Source organism: Lissotriton vulgaris, chromosome 8 (genome assembly GCF_964263255.1).
Source record: "Lissotriton vulgaris chromosome 8, aLisVul1.2, whole genome shotgun sequence".
Taxonomy (NCBI): Eukaryota; Metazoa; Chordata; class Amphibia; order Caudata; family Salamandridae; genus Lissotriton; species Lissotriton vulgaris.
In genome coordinates this window covers 186,502,957-186,523,175 of record NC_141696.1, presented here as the reverse complement: position 1 = coordinate 186,523,175, position 20,219 = coordinate 186,502,957, and the positions used below count along the sequence as shown (strand labels likewise).

General features: G+C 48.8%; 1 protein-coding gene across 2 annotated transcripts in view; it reads left to right on the top strand.

Moving 5' to 3' along the window:
* Positions 1-20,219, top strand: part of PRCP (prolylcarboxypeptidase) — a 319,478-nt gene that overhangs the window by 269,329 nt on the left and 29,930 nt on the right. For both annotated transcript variants that reach the window (XR_015299267.1, XM_086933910.1), the window contains exon 7: positions 18,259-18,423. Coding sequence is in view for 1 of the 2 variants with exons in the window: in XM_086933910.1 (XP_086790036.1) it covers positions 18,259-18,423 (165 nt within the window). In the remaining variant the exon portion in view is untranslated. The remainder of the gene's footprint in view (positions 1-18,258; positions 18,424-20,219) is intronic.

Sequence of the window (20,219 nt, the reverse complement as noted above, 5' to 3'; positions counted from 1 at the left end):
TGAGCTTCCAAAACTTTGGCCAGGTAAGGGAGCAGGGTGATTGGCCTATAATTAGACAGGATAGAGGGCTCCATACCTGCTTTTTTTTGCAGGGTATCACCACTGCCTCCTTAAATGAATTTGGTACCGTACCTAAGGTTAGGGAGATGTTGAGGGTGCCTAATATAAGCAGAGGGAAGGCGGCGATTACCTCTCTAAGGATGTGGGGAGGGCAGCAATCACGAGGAGAGCCTGACTTAACCCTGGCAGTAAGGGCGAGCAAAGATGGCACATCCAGAGGAGGAAAATGATCAAGGGAGGATTTATTAGAAAGGCAAGAGGTGTCCTGGGGAATCGGTAGAGTGACTGGGATACTAGCCTTGATGAGCATAATCTTTTCCTGAAAATACTCATTAAGAGTATTACAGAATTCTTGTGTGGCTGTGGTTTTGGGCTGGGTTCTTGTAGGATTTCTGAGCTTATCGACGATGGAAAAGATATCCTTCGATTTATTGTTGGACATTTCAATGCGATTGGAGAAATACTCTGCTTTGGCTGAAAGAATGGCCTTCAAATAGATGGAACGAGCGGCCAAGTATTGAGTCTTCCCAAGGGGGTCATAGTTCCTTCTCCATTCGCGTTCCCTCTGGCGAACAGTAAGTTTCATAGCCCTTAGGTCCGAGGAAAACCATTTAAAAGCCTCGAATTGGCGCAAAGTTTTTGACGTTTTCAACGGGACATGTATGTTGCTGACATTTTCAAGCCAAAGGGAAATGTCAGCAACGGATTGATCGAGGTTAACGTTGTGAGCAAGAACTGAGTTCCCCAAGCTACCGAGAAAGGCAGAGGTATCCAGAGAACCCCATTTCCTGATCAGGCCTTCCCTAGTGTCAGTACTCATAGGTGGCTTAGAGATGGAGATGTAAAATTGGATCAAGAAATGGTCAGTCCCTATGCATGGGGAAATGGTGGGGGATGAGCTCTGTCCCTTTAAGGTGAGGGAAAGGTTATCGTTGCATGGCCTTTGTGTGTATGTGCTGATGCGGGTGCAGGCAGCCAGACAGGTCGCGCGCGCAGAGAGACCCGGGAAGCGGCCGTCGATTGATATGAGTGGTGTGAAGTGAATTAATGTGAGGCAGGCAGTCTGTCTGTCAGGAGCTGGGAGCGTGGGGCCCGCCGGCCCAGTCACCGCTGCGGTCCGGCTCCTCGAGACCCAGCACTGTCTCCAGGAAGAAAAGGCTAAATGTGCTCTTCGCTCCCGGCCGCGGCTATCCCTTTCATGCTGGGAAATATTTCACGGAGACGCGCCCCTGACTCCTGCTCAAATTGGGTAAGGAAAGGGGTGGGGGAGGGGTAGGGGGCAAAAGATCAGTGACATTTCACAATCCCTCCCATTACCGGAGACGACTGGTACCTGACATGAACATGCAGGTGGAAGAAATTGCATTATGGTTCCAAAAGACACTGCTATGGGAACAAAAAACAGTGTTTACCTATATGTATATTTGTAAACCCAGAAACGCAATGTAATGGAATAAAACATGTTTTAATTATAGTAGTAATGACGTTTAAAGCTTACCTTTAGTATATTTTACATTACGTCAAAATAATTTTTTTGTTTGTTTTAAAAGTATTTGTTTCTTGCATGGATCGTTATGTAAAGGGTTAACCAAAGCAATTTTAATCTATTGCTGTGTGGGGGCACACAGCCTTGAATTTGGCATATTCAGCTTGGCTTTAACACATCCTTTTTTCAAGTAGTCGCAGAATGTCTTCTGTCTTTATACTAATGCTGTACAGTATCGGCCGCAAAGGCTGCGAAGGTGGCCTGTGGCCTGTGGCCTGTGGCTTGGACATCGGAGCGCGCCGCAGTTTGTATTCATCGGATTTACAATGAACGCAAATCAAATAGGACTATTTTTGCATTTCTACCAGTCACTCCGCCGCCCAGACCCATTTCATCATTTTCCCTGCAGTTCCAGCCGGGATCTTTATGATCGAAGGCCACACCACGGTCTATTAATTACAAATGTATAGGTAAAGCGAAGGCAATGCAAACACGAAATACCTTTGAGGCTGAGGCAGGTACCAGTACATGCGAGGAAATGGAGTTAAGTCATCCTAAACACTTGGCTCGTGTCAAGAAAACACATTCTCTATATATCTATTGGAACTTGTAATACTGTGGATGGGATAGACGTCCTGTTTGTGATGGAGTAGCCAGCCTGCCAAACTTGTAATCAGGCCCTATATGTCGCGCAATTCTTTTGCCTCTCAGATGCGTTGCCAAAATGCTTTGTATTGTAACTTTGATTTAGCCTATTACAAACTCTTTGTTGGACGCTGACGGGTGGCATGCTACACCATCCATGTAGTGGGTCTGGTTGGAAGTGTGTTGCTTTTGTTTTTATTCTTTGTTTGAAGGGATTCCATTTTGTGCGAGATGACAACCGAGATGCTTTTATCATGATATGGGATGCAGCGCTTAGCAGTCTGTTGGGTGAAGAAGTGTGAGAGACAGGCGTGCAGTTTGTGGTTTTTAGTAAGTTGGCTTCTTTGATCAGCTCCACAGGTCCCTCAATTGTATTTCTTATGATCACAGTCCACTAAGGTGGTTACTGCACAGTGTTGGTCATTCTGATATTTTGTTTGTTTTTGGTCCTGAGCAGGCATAGGTTGGCAGGAGAGCTAGTCAGGAGATCAGATCGGATGAACCTTGTGGCAGTCATCCCTCATTTGAACGTCATTGCGCGGCGTCATTAAACGGTCCTCCAGAGGCCAGCGGTATGTGGCCAGTCTCTTCAGTTACTCCATACCTGTTCAAATGATGATAGTTTGTTACTGTGTACTGGTACACTACTGAGTGATAGACAATGCATGTAGTGGTTCTGTCCTATGTGAATGTAACAGACAAGCAGTATAAACAGGGCCACTGGAATTATGCGATTGTGCGGCTGAGGTGATTTTCAAATAATTGTGGATTTGCAGCATTTGCCACATAATCCATCATCTGCTGCATAATCTGTAGACAAAAAAAAGTGTTTCCCGCTGAAACTGTTCAAAAGTTAGTAAAAACACAGCAACACGTGTTGCCGCACAGTGGAAGGCCTTTTTGCAACAGTTCACCGGTCACCTCTGTGTAGCTTATTGCTATATTTGGGTGTTAAACTGGTGATAACAAAGAACAACTAATGCCTAAACACTGTTAACAAGCTTAAAAATGACAAAATTGTGAAGTGGTACTATCACAAAATCCATCATCTGCTGCATAATCTGTAGACAAAAAAAATTGTTTCTCTCTGAAACTGTTCAAAAGTTAGTAAAAACATAGCGGCACGTGTTGCCGCACAGTGGAAGGCCTTTTTCCAACAGTTCACCGGTCACCTCTGTGTAGCTTATTGCTTTATTTGGGTGTTAAACTGGTGATAACAAGGAACAACTAATGCCTACACACTGTTAACAAGCTTAACAAGCATTGGAAATGCAATAGGTCTCGCAGCATTAGAGTTAGTGCTTTTAGAATTGTTTATGGGGTTTTTTTGTAAATCTTTAGCATTTTTGTTTCCTGTAGCCAATGCTAAAGAATTACAAATAAAAAAAGCCATAAACATTTCTAAAAGCTCTAACTCAAATGCTCTGAGACCTATTGCACTGTGTGAGGGTGAGGGGTTGAGGGTGAGTGAGGGTGAGTGAGGGTGAGGGTGAGTGAGGGGTTGAGGGTGAGTGAGGGTGAGGGGTTGAGGGTGAGTGAGGGTGGGTGAGGGGTTGAGGGTGAGTGAGGGTGGGTGAGGGTGAGTAAGGGTGAGTGAGGGTGAGTGAGGGTGAGTGAGGGTGAGTGAGGGTGAGGGGTTGAGGGTGAGTGAGGTTGAGGGTGAGTGAGGGTGAGGGTGGGTGAGGGTGAGTGAGGGGTTGAGGGTGAGTGAGGGTGAGGGGTTGAGGGTGAGTGAGGGTGAGGGATTGAGGGCGAGGGGTTGAGGGTGAGTGAGGGTGAGGGTGAGTGAGTGTGAGTGAGGGTGAGGGGTTGAGGGTGAGTGAGGGTGAGGGTGAGTGAGGATGAGGTGTTGAGTGAGGGTGAGAGTGAGTGAGGGTGAGGGTGAGTGAGGGTGAGGGGTTGAGGGTGAGTGAGGGTGAGGGTTTGAGGGTGAGTGAGGGTGAGGGGTTGAGGGTGGGTGAGGGTGAGTGAGGGTGAGGGGTTGAGGGTGAGTGAGGATGAGTGAGAGTGAGGGGTTGAGGGTGAGGGGTTGAGGGTGAGTGAGGGTGAGGGGTTGAGGGTGAGTGAGGGTGAGGGGGGAGGGGTCGAGGGGGAGGGGTCGAGGGGGAGGGGTTGAGGGTGAGTGAGGGTGAGGGGTTGAGGGTGAGTGAGGGTGGGTGAGGGGTTGAGGGTGAGTGAGGGTGGGTGAGGGTGAGTGAGGGTGAGTGAGGGTGAGTGAGGGTGAGTGAGGGTGAGGGGTTGAGGGTGAGTGAGGTTGAGGGTGAGTGAGGGTGAGGGTGGGTGAGGGTGAGTGAGGGGTTGAGGGTGAGTGAGGGTGAGGGGTTGAGGGTGAGTGAGGGTGAGGGATTGAGGGCGAGGGGTTGAGGGTGAGTGAGGGTGAGGGTGAGTGAGGGTGAGGGGTTGAGGGTGAGTGAGGGTGAGGGTGAGTGAGGATGAGGTGTTGAGTGAGGGTGAGAGTGAGTGAGGGTGAGTGAGGGTGAGGGTGAGTGAGGGTGAGGGGTTGAGGGTGAGTGAGGGTGAGGGTTTGAGGGTGAGTGAGGGTGAGGGGTTGAGGGTGGGTGAGGGTGAGTGAGGGTGAGGGGTTGAGGGTGAGTGAGGATGAGTGAGAGTGAGGGGTTGAGGGTGAGGGGTTGAGGGTGAGTGAGGGTGAGGGGTTGAGGGTGAGTGAGGGTGAGTGAGGGTGAGGGGGGGAGGGGTCGAGGGGGAGGGGTTGAGGGTGAGTGAGGGTGAGGGGTTGGGTGAGTGAGGGTGAGGGGTTGAGGGTGAGTGAGGGTGAGGGGTTGAGGGTGAGTGAGGGTGAGGGGTTGAGGGTGAGGGGTTGAGGGTGAGTGAGGGTGAGGGGTTGAGGGTGAGTGTGGATGAGTGAGAGTGAGGGTGAGTGAGGGGTTGAGGGTGAGGGGTTGAGGGTGAGTGAGGGTGAGGTGTTGAGGGTGAGTGAGGGTGAGGGTGAGTGAGGGGTTGAGGGTGAGGGGTTGAGGGTGAGGGGTTGAGGGTGAGGGGTTGAGGGGTTGAGGGTGAGTGAGGGTGAGGGGTTGAGGGTGAGGGGTTGAGGGTGAGTGTGGGTGAGGGGTTGAGGGTGAGTGAGGGTGAGTGAGGGTGAGTGAGGGTGAGGGTGAGTGAGGGTGAGGGTGAGTGAGGGTGAGGGTGGGTGAGGGTGAGTGAGGGTGAGGGTGAGTGAGGGTGGGTGAGGGGTTGAGGGTGGGTGAGGGTGAGTGAGGGTGAGTAAGGGTGAGTGAGGGTGAGGGGTTGAGGGTGAGTGAGGGTGAGGGTGAGGGTGGGTGAGGGGTTGAGGGTGAGGGTGGGTGAGGGGTTGAGGGTGAGTGAGGGTGAGGGATTGAGGGTGAGGGGTTGAGGGTGAGTGAGGGTGAGTGAGGGTGAGGGTGAGTGAGGGTGAGGGGTTGAGGGTGAGTGAGGATGAGGTGTTGAGGGTGGGTGAGGGTGAGTGAGGGTGGGGGTGAGTGAGGGTGAGTGAGGGTGAGTGAGGGTGAGTGAGGGTGAGTGAGGGTGAGGGGTTGAGGGTGAGTGAGGGTGAGGGGTTGAGGGTGAGGGGTTGAGGGTGAGTGAGGGTGAGGGGTTGAGGGTGGGTGAGGGTCACATTGTACCTGCTACGCGGAAACGTGAATTCTGACGTGGAGACGTGTTAGACGTGGGTCGCTGTTTCAGCACAGTTTTTTCGATTCAACATAACTTTAGTATTTATTAATTTTTCTGTGCACGCTGGTGAAACTGCAAGTCACAGAACACGCTGAACTGCTATCGAAATAATGATTTGGATAATCACACAAAAAGGCCAGAGGGGAGCGTTTAAATGACCAAATGAGCATCACTTGCCAGCCAACAGCTGGTGCATACACATAAGAGATTTTGGAACACGGTCGAGGAACTAAATGTGCCCGTTCATCAACACTTGCGAGAGGCACGTCTTGAAAGGGTGGTTTAAAAAAAATCCCAAGCGCTGTATTATTTCTACCAAAAAGAGAGGAGGCATACGCAGGAACACATCACATATATATTTGTTAGTAAGATAGCTCAGTGGACTACTGCATCCACTGCAGAGATCTCCAATAGTCTAAAAGGTGTACGAATCCCGGCAGGCCCGCTATTCTTTACGTCCTTCTAATCAAGCATATATTGCCAATCATGCTCTCCAGGGCGCACACGTATGTACAGCCACACCCCCTCCAGCTGGCAACCCATATTGTTACACGCAGTCAGAGCCGCGCGTTCGCGTCAAGGCGATATGTAAAGGCCAGGGGGTCTTACAACCTGCCATTTGCTTCAACATACCCGTATTCTGTTTACTAACGTCAGAGGAGTATGACATCACAGACACACGGTACAGTGGCCAACATTAGAGCATGTTTTGTTGTTAAAAGGCCAGCGGGGCTTCTTAATCAGTATTCAGCATCTTTGGCACAGGTATTACAGGTCTGGTAGGTCTGATCATGTCACTTTGCAGCATTTACGAGTTGAGCTGAGGGATGGGGCGGAGCGGGTAAAAAAAAAAAGACGGAGAGAAAGGACTGAATCATGAAATCCCCTGGCTTCAAATCACATAAAAAGATGCCCATGATCATGAAATAATTCGAAATAAACACAGCCACACATTGTGGATAACCGATAAACTGTAAATACAGTTAGTCAGCACATAGTATATCATGAAAACTTTAGCTTCAACCTGCGAGAATGCAAACGACACCTGACATATACCGCCTTGTCCCAACTGAAATACATGGGCCGTGTACATTTAGCATGTATAACAAACATAATATCGAAACATCAACACCTTGGAATGTCATGACATCTCTTAGAAACAAGTTGCAAATGGCCCATTATATACCGATATTGGTTGGAAGTTGAGGCATGTACACTTATCTAATCCTATATGAAAGAAATAATACCTACTTATAGTATATCATGGCATCTTTTATAAAAAAGCTTGTGTGAATCATTCCGCCATGTGAAAACTGAATAACACTGCTCATGTACATTCATTTATTATGTATAACAATCATACCAAAAAAGACACCAACATTCAGGCACATCATGGCACCTCTCAATCACAAGCTGCAAGCAGCCAATGAGGGTCGATGGATGACAACTACAACTCCCATGAGCCTTAGGGAAAGATAAAGCGACGGCAGGGGAAGTTGCATCACTACGCGGCCCCCAGACAGTCTCTACTTGGGATATTTGAAAAGGCACTGGCTCAAAACATCGGGCATATCTTGTGAGGCCCCACTGACATACCAAAAAAGAAAAAAATGTTGACTATACTTCAGGGTATTTGTAATACTAATTCACTAATGTAATACTAACGCCTGCTGGAGATGTATGTCATTATGCGCTCCCCAGGCAGAGGCGGCATCGGACACTGGAACACGGACAGTTACACCGGCACATAGTAATTAACCGCAGGCGCTGTGCATCTCACTTTCCCCGCAAAATGGAAAACAGTTAAATATGCACCTTCCCTTCCATTCCAACATTATCGAGAGAAAGGAGCAGGCGCACGTAGGTGTACGGCGAGGGACGCACCTTGAGGCAGTAAGAGAATGAATGAGTGAAGGGAGTTTCTCCCTGGCTATTGCTGAACGCGAGTAAGTGCGTGATGGTATAACTTGTACTTTCTATATCTAAAAAAATTACTATCCATAGAGTTTGACTACAGAGGTCTCTAAACCCTTCTTCCATGGAGCATTAAAGACCCTACTTTGGGGTAAGGTAGTGAGCTGGTCTCACTATTGAATAAAGACACGCTTTTACGATTGGCTCTCATGTGCATTGTCACAACATCACATTAGCATGCAATGCTGCATACTTACATAGGGGAGGGGGGAGGAGAAATGCGACACGGCGGGAAGGGGAGGGGGCGGAGCGGGTAAAATAAACAAACAAGACGGAGGGAAGAGAGGGGAGGGGGGAGGAGAAATGCGACACGGCGGGAAGGGGAGGGGGCGGAGCGGGTAAAACAAGACGGACGTGCACGCGCTTTTAAGCTCAATGCGCATGCGCATTGAGCTTAAAAGTCACGGGCACTGCAAGGAATCGCCACGATTCCTTGCAGTGGATAAAGAGTGGATAAGCCCCCATAGTCTCGCTTGCTCGATGCGCATGCGCATCGACAGGCGAGACCTAAAAATGACAAAATTGTGAAGTGGTACTATCACAAAATGTGCCGCATAATTTGGCATTTCTTGCCGCATAATTTCCTCAACCCTGCCACATATTTTGACCCTCCCCTGCCATATAATTCCAGGGGCCCTGAATATGAGGGACATTATGTACCCTGCTTGAACTGCAACCTGCTGCACTGCCACTAAGTGTTATAGAATTACTGTGAGTTCCAGGAGTGCTATGTATAAATTCGCATTACTGTGTAATACACAAGTCAGACACAGGTCATAGCTGTGTAACTTACATTGACATGGAACATTGTTAGGGTTTTCAAGCACGAGGAGAGTGTGCTAAACAGATTGTTACCTATCCGTGGGCTGCAGATTGTATTTGAAGGAGCGATAATTTTTCAGGGTTATGGGATGGTTATCTTGGAAACAGCGATGTTTCACCTCTCCTTTGACCTGTAAGTGCTCCTGGGCTCGTTGATTCGTGGCTGGTAGTGAGTTTCAGAGCAGGAGTGACTTTTACTGTGGAAGCAGGGTCACCTATGGGTTTCTTTTAGTAAGGCGATATGATAAGTTGTGGTGCAAACCTCCTATGGCCGTATTACAGAAAGTGCGCGCCCCCAGGACACTGCATTATTGCCACAGACACTTGTGCGGTCCCTTCGGTTATATCAATAGTGCTTGCGCACTTAAAAGTGCCAGTACTATCTGCGGTCGGCATTCCCTCATTTGAATGGGGGCGTGCCTCATGCAAATGAGGGAATCCATTTGCCTCTGCGCCCGTGCCGTATTACAGACACGGGCGAATAGGCAATGAAGCCTTCAGGTGTAATTGTAAAGATTTTTCTATAGCGCATGGCTACTCGGAAGCATCCCAGCGCTTTGACAGTGCGCCACCTAAAAGGTAGTTCACTGTTGTGGCGTGTAGGGTCAAGGCCCAACACGTGGTGAAGGGACTATCAATAAGGGACACGGACTCTGGTTATGTGGTTAGCCGGAAAGACCCCGAGCGGTCTTCCGCCTTGTTTATTTATACCCCGGTGCGAGCCCGCCCCGGGGTATGCGTGCAGGCGTGTATGTTTTTGCTACAATGTATGGGAGAGCCCGAGTGGCTCTCTACATCCCTCCTTCAATTTAGTTCTGTCCTTACAGCAATCACGCGTTTCTTGACTCACGGAGATGTCCAGGCAAAGTCTCTCAGATTCTGGCTGGGTCTCGGGTTGGGCCGCATATTGTAGCGTTGGTTCCGGGCACACGGCGATCCTGCAACCCCAGCCGGGGTAGTCCCTGCATTCTCGCCACTGGGGGCCGCCCAGTGTCGGTTGTTCTCGACGGTGGAGTTTTGCGGTGCCATTCTGGGCGGAATCTCTCCTCTTTGCCTGGTTATGGGTGACCCCAGTATTGACCCTCCGAGATCCAGACCTCCATCATCTGCTGCCTCCCGACCTTCCGCGGTGTGTTGGTCTCCAGTTGCCTAACTAGCTTTTTTAAAGCATGACACGTTGCGGGTCACCACTTGTCCATTTCGCCTGGCAGTCACCATTGTTCCTTGAACCTTGTCCACGATCCACACCTCCGATTTATAAGGCGTGCGGAATTTCCACCCCGGGTGGCGATCTCGCACTACAACCGTGTCTCCCTCCTTCAGAGTGGGCTCCTTGGCATGGCGATACTCACTCGCCTTCTGGTTGGTGGTTCGCCTCCGGGCTTGAATGACCTCAGCATCTCTTTCCTCAGGTACACAGGTTCTGTCTGTCGGGATGCTATCACGGGGTGCTCTCTTGAATAACACATGGGCGGGAGCACATTTTGTGGTGCTGTGAGGCGTCTGCCGATAGGCCCCTAGAAATTGATTGAGGGCTATTTCCGGATCTTCCCCACTGTCCACTGCGATCCTCAGGGCTCTGTTGAGTGTTCTCATTAGTCTTTCTACTTCCCCGTTTGCCTGGGGCCACAACGGGGTGATTTTTCTATGCTTGATCCGGAGGCTCTTGAGATAGTTCTGAAATTCTCTCCCTTGGAAGGGGGGCCCATTATCAGACTTGATTTCTTCCGGGAGTCCCATGGTGGCGAAGATGCGACTCAACACCTTTTTGACTTGGGGAAAAGCTGTCGAAGATATGACCTCCACTATCTGTAATTTCGAGAACGAATCGACCAGGACCAACGTGTGTAGGCCATCGGGGAAGCTCCCGAAGTCTATGTTGAGGTGGGTCCAGGGCGTCTGGGGTGCATCCTCTGTGATCACCGGCGCCGGGGCCGGGTCACTGCCCGTGATTGTGCAGGCATGGCAGGATCATATCATCGCGTCAACTTGACTGTCCATGGCGGGGAACCATACCTTGCTTCTCAGACGTGCTTTTTTCTTGGACATTCCCTGATGGCCTACATGTGCCAGAGCTAACGCTCTTGGTTGGAGACTCTCAGGCATTACGATGAGATGTCCTCTGAGGATGACTCCTTCATCGCCCACACTCAGCTCACTCCGGACTTGCCACAGCTGTTGTCGCGCATGGCTCACTTCTAGTCGAAGGCTCGGTGCTCCATCAAGGAAATGGGCCCAGCGGTTTTCCTCCAGAGCCTGGCGAACTCTTACTAGCGTCTCGTCCATGGCGGTCTCTTCTCCTATTTCCTTCAGCGTCATGTTTTCCGGGCATGCTGCCTGCGAGATCATGTGGACGAACTCCTCAGCTTCTACGCCTTCTTCTCGTGGTGGATATTGACTGACGACATCTGGGTGGCGGGTTAGGTAGTCAGCCGGATTGTGTGCCCCAGGTCGGAACACAATCCTGAAGTTGTAACCCTGTAGCTGGACAGCCCAGTGTTCGATACGTGGGGGTGCCAGCCTGGATGATCCTGCGAACAATGGCAGTAGCGGCTTGTGGTCCGTCACCACGGTGAACTCCTGCCCGCACAGGTAAAGATGGAAATGTTGACATGCCCATTTTATGGCCAGGGCTTCTCTTTCGATCTGGGCATACCTGGTCTCGGTGTCCGACAGTGCCTTGCTGGCATATGCCACTGGTTTCCACCCTTCTGGTCCGTATTCCTGCAGGAGCACCGCCCCCAGGCCCACTGGGCTGGCATCGACGATCAGTTCTGTTCGGCGGCGGGGCTGGAAATTGGCCATGACGATGTTGTCTAGGAGGCTGGCTTTGATGTTTTGAAATGCATTGTTGGCGGCTACTGTCCTTTCCCACTTGTGGTCTACTCGCGTGAGGGCTCTGAGGTGTTCTGCCAGCGCAGCCAAGTTGGGTATAAACCGACCACAGTAAGTGGCCATGCCTAAGAAACTGCGCACTTCGGTGGGGTTTCTTGGGGTGTTCGCTGCCTTGATCGCCTCTGCCTTTTTGGGATCCACTTTCAGACCTTCCCGCGTGAACGTGTAGCCGAAGAAGTCTATTGACTATTGATAAAAGGAGCATTTCGACCGGTGTAGGGTTAGTCCGCTGTCCACGAGCCTTTGGAGGGTGGCCCTCAGGTGTGCGTGGTGTTCCTCGAGGGTTGCCTAGTAAACCAATATATCGTCACTGAGGTTGATCACTCCACTCAGCCCGGATAGTACTTCCCGTATGGCGTTTTGAAACACCTCCGCAGTGGAGGAGATGCCAAAGCTTAACCGTTTGTAGCGTCGAAGTCCTACATGGGTCGAGAAGGTAGTAATATACCTACTTGCTGGTTCCAATTCGAGCTGATGGTATCCCGAGTTGAGGTCTTGTTTCGAGAACCATTTCGCCCCATTCATATCATCCATGGTAGGGGTGATGTGTCGTTCTCGCTTGACGGCTGCATTAGGCAACCTCATGTCCACACACAACCTGATCGCCCCAGGTTGTTTCGGCTTCGGTGCTACTACCAGCGGGGAAACCCAGGGTGTCGGGCCCGACACCTTTTCTATGACGCCAAGGTCTTCCAGTTTCCGGAGTTCTTCTTCGACTTGCGGCCTGAGGTTGAATGGCACTCTCCTGTGTCGGAGAGCTACCGGCCGTACTGATGTGTCTATGTGCAGCTTGAATTTCCGTCCTATGAGTTTTCCGAGGCCTTGAAACAACTCTGGGAAGTCCTTCAGCATGAAGTCTGCATGTGCCTGATGCACCTGGTTGGCAAAGAACACAAGGCCAAGATCCTCTGCCGTGTGGCAGCTCAGAAGGGTGCCTTTCTTCCCCTCTGTGATGTGGAACTGTGTTTCCGTGGAATATTCGCCGTTTACGACGGTCGTTTGGTTCACTCCCCTTAGCGGTAGTGGCTCTGTGCCGCCGTAGGTGTAGATTCTTGCAGTGGAGGGTGCCAGCGGGGGGTTGGGAGATATTTTCTCATATTGATCGGAATCCATGACGTTCACGGATGCCCCAGTGTCTATCAGGGCTTTTATTTTGGTGCCTTCCACAGCAATGGAGCACATGGGCGGCGGCCTTCTTCTGGTGGACGCTCTGCTGACGTAGGAGACGACATACACTTCATCGTCTTCATATCGAGGTCGTCTCTCCTGCGCCTGGTGGTCAGGAGGGGGTGGGTCGTGGTCAAGCGATAGCTGCCGGATGCGCTGCGTCACTGCCCTGGCTTTCGGACCAGCTGGCTTGAACTTTCCTCCCCTACATACTGCGGCGAAATGGTTCAACCGCCCGCATTTTAGGCATGTCTTTCCTTTCGCGCCACATGTGGCCGTCGTAGGATGGTCTTCACCACAGTATCCACACTGATTTCCTCGTGAGCGGGTACTTCGTGGGCGAGTGGCTGGGAATCTTCTCTGGATTGCGTCAATCCTCTCCTCCTTAATCGGTGTCGTCCTCGCGGCAGCCGGGGCGATCACCGGTGTTTGTAGCGCAGTCTCCATCTCCTCCGCCCTTGCGTCGAATAGCTTGTGCGACCTGGCTAGGATCAGTATTTCATCTAGCGATATGCCCGGTTGGCGGAGAATGAGTTTTCTCAGGAGTTTTGACTTGCAGCCCACTATGATTTGGTCTCGGATTTCCTCCCGTGGGTTGGTGAATGCGCAGGTGCTCGCAAGCCGGCGTAGCCTGGCGTAGTACATGTCGACGGACTCCGACTCCGTTTGCCATGCTCGTTTGAATTTGAATTTTTCAAAATCATTGTTGAGCTGGGGATCAAAGTGCGCGTTAAGTGCCGCGACCGCGGCGTCATAGTCATGCTCGGGTCCTGTGTTGGGGAGTGACTCGAATAGCTCGTAGATCTCTGGCCCACCATACAGGATGAGGAGCGACCTTTTTACAGTTCCATCCTTCTCCCTGGTGCCTTTGAAGTATAGGTTGAGCCTCCCAACCCACGCCTTCCATCTCATCGCCGCCGTTGCAGGGTCTGCCGCCTCGCTAAACGGGGAAATGGGTGCTGCGCCAGAGTCTAGGTGGGTGGATGTCATCAGTGTGGGGGCTCCAGCTTGGTTCTGGGCCTGTGGCGGTGGCGCGGCTATCACTGGTGGTGGGTTTTGGCCTGCCCCATCTTAGCTCGCTCCTGGCGCTGTTACTGACATGGTTCAGTCCTCCCTTGGCCCTTCTAGAGCTTTCCAGTTGGTCCCCGTGCGGTGGAGCCTCTAACCCTGGTGTTCCGGCTGGCTAGGGTATGTGATTGATGTGAGGATGCTTGCGCTGCCCCTTGTTCTCTTCAGGGTGAGTTTGGCAGCCCTGCGCTTGGCTTAGCCTGTGCTTGTTTATTTTCCCTTCACACTTTGGCCGGTAGGAAGTGTGCACTCTTCCCCGCCTCCGGGCTGTGATTGCAGATTGCGGGGCCTGGTGCTATCCAGCCGTATAGATTTGTCTGTCCTGGATCCGTTTGGCTGTGCTTGTGGTCTTTTTTTTTTTTTCGCTGTCTGTCACTCCGCTCCCTGGGCCGTGCGTGCTGGGGCAGGGCCGGGGGTGTGACACGGGCGTCCATGTGCACCTGCCGAGACTGCGGCTGCTGCGAGGCTGGGCCTCACCGAGGCCACGTGGTGCCGTCGCGCGTGATTTCTCCCCCAGGGAGGTGGGGGTGTTGCACTGGCAGGAGAGCGGCAGACTCACCGGCAACTTTAGGCTGGATCCCGCGCACCCTGACTCTCCGGCGAGTCCCACCGGCTGAAGGCGCTCCTACCAGGGAGGCGCGTGGGCGGGCATCGGGAACCGGGTCAGTGCAGCAGTACTCGCGGGTGGGCTCCGCTGCAGGATGCAGGTGCACAGCGGCGTCCCCGACAGAGGCAGCTCGGCACACGTGCTGGTAGGCCGGCCTCGTCGCCAAAGTGGCGTGTAGGGTCAAGGCCCAACACGTGGTGAAGGGACTATCAATAAGGGACACGGACTCTGGTTATGTGGTTAGCCGGAAAGACCCCGAGCGGTCTTCCGCCTCGTTTATTTATACCCAGGTGCGAGCCCGCCCCGGGGTATGCGTGCATGCGTGTATGTTTTTGCTACAATGTATGGGAGAGCCCGAGTGGCTCTCTACATCTGTCAGGGTGCCCCCTGTTGGCAGCCCTTTGGCAGGGGAAAGGGGATCCCATGGACCACCCAGACATCCCCTTCAAAAGAGCAGGTTGGTTGCCGCCTGCACTGTGAAAACACGGAACGGCTGTAAAGCTGCCTTTCCGTTTTTCACCTGAATGCGTTGCCCTGGTGGCAGTGCAAGTTCGCAGGGCAGTGCATTCATTGTAATAGGGCACATTTTCATTGTTTGCAGCTGACGCACCTTTTTAAACAACGATGCAAACAATGAAAATGCTCCTTGTATGTTATGCAGTGCGTAGTGTGTTTATATTGCTTTAATTTAATTTAGTAGGTAAAGTGTCCTTTTCCTTAGGAGGTGCTGTGGGTGATGCAGAGTGCCTTGAACATTGCTTGTCTAGCAAAAGGTAGCCAGCGGAGTGCCTGCAGTACTGGTGTCCTGCGCTCTCTGGGTGGATCTGGAGAAGTCTTCCGCATGGTTTTAGATTTATTATATGTTGTGTAAGATCAAACTAGGGGCACTGCTGTATACGATGCTGGCATAGTCGAGCTTGGAGATTTCTTGTGTGAATATTGTAGCTTTTGTTGATATTGAAGGTATGTGAAGATGCGTCACATTGCATTCTTTGTGCAGAAGGTGCTCTTTGTGACCGGGTCGACATTTTGTATCAAGGCAAAGCGGGCTCTCGGTTATATGGCATTTATTTTTTTGAATATTACGTCTGTATTTAGCCAGGTTTATTTTTTTGTCATCTTATCAGTATTTAGCCATGTTTATTTTGTGGTAAATAAAGTTGTGGTTTGTTTATTTCCACATGTATTTAACCAATAAATGTTCAGTCTGTGCTGTTCGGTTTTAGAACATTAAGCAGTCAAAATATAACAAAATAATACACCACCATAAAAATCTAAGTATTACACTATAAATCTTCTATACTAATATAATAAAGAGAGAGCCCAAACCTTTGAGGCAGGTAATCTCAGGAACCACAGCACCAATCACAACACCCAATACAGCGTTGGAAAGGGCAGTTGCAGCAGAAGGACATAGGCTATGCAGACGCCCACCATATACATTCAAAAGGTAAAAGAACCGTGCCAGCAAAGTAGTCGCTTGTGGGCGTGTCTGCGTTGTGCTGTGGGCGTGTGCTAGGGGCGTGAAAAACGCAGGGGGCGTGTGGTACGTTTCCGCCCTTCATGCCATGTCTCATATCGTGTGCTAATCCCACCCTGCTCCCTTTAAATACCCCTGCACCCCATAATCATAGCCCACCCTTACCCCAACCCCCTTAAACACTAACCCATCTTAACCCTATAAATATACCCTGTACCCCAAACCTATCCCTAAACCCTAAAAATACCCCTGTACCCCAAAACCTAGCCCTGAACCCTATAAATACCCCTGTACCTCAAAACCCAAACCTACCCCTGAACCCTAAAAATACCCCTGTACCCCAAAACCCAAACCTAGCCCTGAACCTTAAAAATACCACTGTACCCCAAAACCCAAACCTACCCCTCAACCCTAAAATACCCCGTACCCCAAAACCCAAACCTAGCCCTGAACCCTTAAAATTCCCCTGTACCCCAAAACCCAAACCTACCCCTGAACCCTAAAAATACCCCCTTACCCCAAAACCCAAACCTAGCCCTGAACCCTAAAAATAACCCTGTACCCCAAAATCCAAACCTACCCCTGAACCCTAAAATACCCCTGTACCCCAAAACCCAAACCTAGCCCTGAACCCTAAAAATACCCCTGTACCCCAAAACCTTAACCTAGCCCTGAACCCTTAAAATACCCCTGTACCCCCAAACCTACCCCTGAACACTAAAAATACCCCTGTACCCCAAAACCCATACCTATCCCTAAACCCTAAAACTGCCCCTGTACCCCAAAACTATATCTGAACCCTTAAAATACCCAAACACCCCAAAACATTTACCTCAGTACCCCAAAACATATACCCCTATACCCATACTTACATTATCCAAACATAAAAAAACATACTTTTACCATTCATGCATTTACAACGAATTTCGTTGTAAATGTATGCATGGTGAAAGCATATAAAATGTAATGCCATGCGTTATAATGGCATTGCGGAGTCATGGTACTTTCGTAATGAAAGTATGCGGAGTGATGGTATGCGGAAAGAAAGTTGCGGAATAATGGGATTTTACCCTCCCCGGTAAGTACATTGGTGGCACGGTGGTCCACATCTCCAGCAACATACTTATATTTTTTCACCACCCATTTGAAAAATGCACAGGTCTTTCTCATTGATGGCCAGCACCGACATACACTTTTAGGCACACCTCCCGCCACAAGTTCTAGAATTGCGAACTTTAGAGCTGGGGAGCTACGTTCGAATCTCGGCATCAGCTCAACATCCTGTGATTCCAGGCAAATCGCTTTGTCTCCCTGTGCCTACCACAAATGAATGTGTTCTCCTGTAATGTAAATTGTGCTCATGCCATGTTGTCGAGTTCGCGCTATATAATATTGCAAGGAAAAATAAAGTAGGGAAACTCGAGTTCACACACTACTGAACGCGCACTCAAGTGCATCAGCAGTGCACTGTGAATCGGAGTGTTTCACAGGCCTGTCACAGATCAGAAATGCTATCAAAACGAAATCCTACAAAACAATATACCACTGGTCGGCAGCAATTCATACCCGGACAACATCGGGACGGGCTGCTAGTTTTGTATAAATTAATTAAAAACAATTTTAGAATATCAAAACACAATAATTATCAATTTCTCTCCCGGTATGTGTCAGTGGCATTTCGGCCATTCTTTAAGATCATCATCAGGACATAAAGCACTAGAATTTGTGGTGCTGCCTTTAACGATTTCGGGATATAAATGGTCTGTATCGCATGTAATCGTCAAAGTCAGGAGAGTTCAGGGTTGCAGGCTTCCAGGGTGTTTGAATTAGATCGTACACCTCTTCAATGAGGTCCAGTCTGTGAGGAAAATGTCCTCCACCAGAAGGGGTAAATTGCCTGCAAGCAAAGCTCGTACCGAAGAAGGGCATGTGTAGCAGAGTTTGAAATTAGGTACAGAGTAAAAAATAAATTCACTGAAAAAAACTGAGTTCTGTTTGTGGCTCAAACGCGTAAAACAACTGAAACTGGCTAGATATGTTTGCGACCTCACTCAAAACACGACATAACTGATGGTAGTCCACCATGCATAAACACCTTTTTGTCCATGTCCAGATACACAAAAGTGGTTAACTGAAGAACAACATGGCGGTCCACCGTATGTTGTGTTAAGTTTCAAAGGGAAATTACGTTTTTAGTACATGATTTTGGGAATTCTGCACTGACTGACTTCAGGGGCTTTTCCCAAACACAAGAAACCGTTTATTTGATTATTCCGAACAAATACAATCACTTGTCTGCTTGTATGCTTTTATTTGTTTGCTACATTTAATCTAGTTTTAAAATCTAAAGCATAACAAAGAATAATGCGAAATTTAAAGTGGATGTCTTTTTTCATGCAGGTGGTTTGCAAGTTTCTGACCAATCCCAAACTAGATGATAAGGCATTACTGCAGAATATTTTTCAAGCTATTAACGTTTACTACAATTATTCAGGAAACACACAATGTATGAATATATCTCAAGCAGCGACGGTGAGTCTCGGGGACAGAGGATGGAGTTATCAGGTACAGTTTTATCTTTCTAACTTTTGAGAAAATATAACTAATAAACGTTGTTAAAGAAAATTTGAGGGAACAGGAACTGTAGGGAAGAATGAACCAGGTCTAGTACTTTTGTTTTTAAATCCCTTTATTCCTTTTCCCTTTGTCACCTTAGTGTTTCACACCCTCTATCCTGTGCTTCTGAAGTGATAAGTCATTGGATGTTGCTGACATTGGATCATTGGATGGTTGACGACCCATTTATTTTGTCCAACATACCTTTTTCCACACTTCTTTACTGATGCTAGTATTATGGGACAAAGATTGGGTTCCCCATCACTCAGCTATAGGTTCTACAGGGCGATGGGTGGTATCATATATCCACAGTCTTCCCATTTTGCTTATATAATAAAATAGAACGGCTAATTAAAACATTTCTATGGCGGGAGCCACAGTTAAATTTACAGTAACAATGTTGCACAAAGACTTGAGTCAACAGGGGTCTGAAAATCCCAAAGTATCATGTGAACCACTATTCTGTCAAATAAGGCAGGACATATAGGAGGATGCGAAAACTCTTTAAGATGAAGTTTGCAAACTTACCCAGAAAGCCCTTCCACAGACTGAATGGAATGGTAATGTCGGGTGCCATAGTTTCCAAACTGGAACGCTATTCTAGTCCATTGGCAAAACATACAAATAGTGTAATAAGTACTATCCATCAGCATTGTACAATGAGACAATATGGATGAATAATAGTGTCTACATAGAATGAAACACATGTTTTGGAAATATTGAAATTAGCTTCTGTACGGTAAATGCAATACTGTACTCTGGAGGTGTATCAAGACCCTACACTGGTTTCCAGTTGACCCACAAATGTAAACGTTTCTTGAACTGTATCTATATTTGATACTGTTTCTCAGGAAGTACAAAATCATTAGCAAATGTGTACAAGGCATTGGTCTAAAACGCACCTTATTTAGGGGAAATATGCACATCTGGTAACCCAGCAAATAAGAAATGGATGTCCATCTTGAAGTACAGAAAGTGAAAGAAATTTTAGCTAGGAATCACAATGTCTAACAGCAAACCGATTACCTTTCACAAACTATTTTGCTGTTACTTGTACTCATCCAGAGCGCATATTGCTTATGCAATCCCTACATCCTTGGCCTGGAGTAGGTTTTGGAAAGAGGCACCCTCTTACATATGCTAAAGATTTGTCCAAATTGCCACTAGATTCTGAATACGCGTTTGAGGGAATCAGTAGCACAATTCAGGTGACTTCGATTAGAATAGCTTGATTAACCCTTCTTGGTTCGGACCAGACAGGCACAGGTATGAAGCAAAAATGTCAAGTTGAAGAAGCAAGCAGAGGCCTTAATTCAGAGTACTCGTGGTAAACTGGAAGCTATTAATGTCACAATCCCATGACCCTGACCACTGTGTAGAAAACCTGTGTCACAGTACACCAAGCTATGAGTAAAGGAGTTCTACAATTCCCGGAGTGTGTTTTTCAACTTTAAAGTATTTCATACAAAGTTACAGGTAGAATTTGTTGATAATTTCAAAATAAAGTTATTTCTCTCTAGTCTTCTCAATGTATAAATAGTACATTGTCGTCTTATTTTGGCTTTTTGAAAGATGCATAATGTTCCTATTCTGGGCAGGAAGCCAATCTAAGAAGATCATCAATAGAGGTTGTGCCTCTGTCTTAACTGATAGAAGCAACCCTGAGAGAGACCTCTACCTCTTTTACATTGGTTCAGTGAAGGGTTTGATTAATTAGTAAGGTTAGGACTTTAAGGGCACACCAA